Source organism: Gekko japonicus, unplaced genomic scaffold (assembly GCF_001447785.1).
Source record: "Gekko japonicus isolate JY-2015 unplaced genomic scaffold, Gekko_japonicus_V1.1 scaffold5051, whole genome shotgun sequence".
Classification (NCBI taxonomy): domain Eukaryota; kingdom Metazoa; phylum Chordata; class Lepidosauria; order Squamata; family Gekkonidae; genus Gekko; species Gekko japonicus.
The window spans coordinates 10513-13146 of NW_015168817.1; the positions used below are offsets into that span (position 1 = coordinate 10513).

General features: G+C 48.8%; 1 protein-coding gene across 1 annotated transcript in view; it reads right to left on the bottom strand.

The window, feature by feature from the left end:
- Positions 1–797: 797 nt before the first annotated feature.
- LOC107114285 (glutamate decarboxylase 1-like) overlaps positions 798–2634 on the bottom strand; it is a gene marked incomplete at its 3' end in the record, with an annotated part of 15881 nt that continues 14044 nt past the window's right edge. Inside the window, exon 5 of the mRNA XM_015415732.1 lies at positions 798–910. Within this exon, the coding sequence (XP_015271218.1) occupies positions 798–910 (113 nt within the window). The remainder of the gene's footprint in view (positions 911–2634) is intronic.

Below are 2634 nucleotides of genomic sequence, written 5' to 3' on the forward strand. Positions count from 1 at the left end.
AAGCCCAGCAGGAACTCATTAGCATAATAGGCCACACCCAACAGCAGAAACTCATTAGCATATTAGGCCACAACCCTGACAGCTCAGCTCATTAGCACATTAGGCCGCACCCCCATGTTGCCAGAAGTGTGGTCATCCAGCCACACCCACCTTTTGCTTCTTATTCTGTTTACCTTGTTTGTTGTCAAAACCCAGGGCCTTTTTTGTAGCAGGGACTCCTTTGCATGTTAGGCCACACACCCCTAATGTAGCCAATCCTAATGAGTTTCTGCTGTTGGGTGTGGCGTATTATGCTAATGAGTTCATGCTGGGTGTGGCCAACTTGTGAGCCAGCCGGAACTCCGTTCCTGTGTGTTCCTGCCCAAAAATAGCCCTGACTGAAACTATGCACCATCTTTGTTTTAAAAAGCATAGCATTGGACTAGGACCTGGGAAGTCCAAGTTTGAATCCCCATTGGTGCCATGGAAGCTTGCTGGATGGCCTTGGGCCAGTCTCAGCCTAACTTACCTCGCAGGAGAGGAGAATGATGAAAGCCACTTTGGGTTCCCACTGGGATATAAATAAAATAAAAACCTTAATCAGGCAATCTATCTGTATCCCTTTTCTGAGTTCCTACAATTTCAAATTAAGGAGTCTGGGTTTTACAGGGATTTGGGCCAATACAGGCCAATACTCATGAGTGCTCAGAGTACATTCACATTAATTTTCAGGTTTGAAGTGCCAACAATTAACCTATATTTGGTTCTAATATTTAAGTAAGGCTAATAAGGGTGAATAATAACTTTGATCCACTTACCAGGAGAGAATACACCATCTGCTTCACTCTGTCCCCATCCAATAATTTCATGCATTTTTTTAAGCAGGACCTCTTCCATCACAATGAATACGGGAGCTATTTCGTATGTAAACCTAACAAGCGTTTTAAAGACATCGACATATTATATTCCAAAAGTTACGAGGCTGGAAGTAATTCATTGAAAGAACTTGAAAAAATAAATAAAAAACACAATATCAATTTTTGCCATAAACAATTAAGATGTGCACTCAAGTGACAGGTCTCCCTATGTGCAAACAGCATGAATGAAGCAATACATCAGACTGTCTCATTCAATCTGCATCACCATGTTCATGAAAGACCCAGGAAAGTGACTCAATGCACCTTCTGATGATGCCACTGTGTATTTCTTCACCCAAAGAGTGATTAACACATGGAATTCACTGCCACAGGAGGTGGTGGTGGCCACAAGCATGGACAGCTTCAAGAGGGAACTGGATAAACATATGGAGCAGAGGTCCATCAGTGGCTATTAGCCACAAGGTATAGATAGGAACTCTCAGTCTGGGGCAAGTGATGCTCTGTATTCTTGGTGCTTGGGGGGGGGGCAACAGTGGGAGGGCTTCTAGTGTCCTGGCCCCACTGCTGGACCTCCTGACGGCACCTGGTATTTTTTGGCCACTGTGTGACAGAGTGTTGGACTAGATGGGCCATTGGCCTGATCCAACATTGGCTCCTCTTATGATCTTAACCTACAAAGCCCTAAATGGTCTGAGTTCGCAGCAACTGGAAGATTAGCTCCTCTCATAGAAAACTGGCACTTGCCAAGATCATATTTAAGTTCTAGAGACCTGAGGTTGGGCTGAGCCTGCAACGATATCAGCACCACTGTGCAGGAGCACACCAGCAGAATGTTTAAGGAAGGCTCCTGCAAAACTCAATGGTTGACCAGGGGCCAATGGCAAATGTAAGGCATGTTCCTGATAAATGGCATCCCTGGAGCATGTAATCCCATTGGGTTGGATCTAGAAATGCTGCTCCAGGGCCCAGAGGAATGGTATGAGCAGGGGTCTGCAGTGGGAAGATGGAATCGGTGAAAATTTTCAAAATGGTTTGGATCTGACCCGATTTCAACATGATAGATGCCTCTCATTTCAGAAGCGAGCCTTGATGCCCAAGAAATACCCCAGGATTAGAAAAGAGCAAGATCCCAGTAGCACACGAAAAACCAACAAAAATTTATGGCAGGGTATGAGCTTTTGTGAGTCGCTGCTCACTTCTTCAGATATTTTGTTAGTCTTTAAGGTGCTACTGGACTCTTGCTTTTTTCTACTGCTATAGACAGACTAACATGGTTTAACCCCCAGGATTAGAATAAACAAGAAGAGGGACCAGCGATACTCTTGGGGGGGTATTCCCCCCCTGCTCCCCTCCTGCGGAAGAAGGAGGACCTCAGGGCTGAGGAGGAAGCAGCCACAGGTAAGTCCCCCCCAGCTCTGGCGGTGATGCCTGAGCAGCTTCCAGCCACTGGGCCTGTCGATCCCATCCCCCCCAGCTCCGCTGTCAATCTCTCCCCCCCCGACTCCGGCGGTGAGGCCTGAGTGGCTTCCAGCTGCCGGGCCCGCCGATCTCCTCCCCCTCGGCTCCAGCGGCACGGCCTGAGCGGTTTCCGGCCATCGGGGCCGCCAAGTCTCCCCCCCAACCCCCCAGGTCTCCCCCTGCTCTCCCCCCCCCCCCGACTCCACTGGCGAGGCCTGAGCAGTTTCCAGCCACTGGGCCCACTGATCTCTTCCCCCACCTCCGCCACCAATCTCTTCCCCCCCAGCTTCTGTGGTGAGGCTTGAGCGGCTTCCAGCCA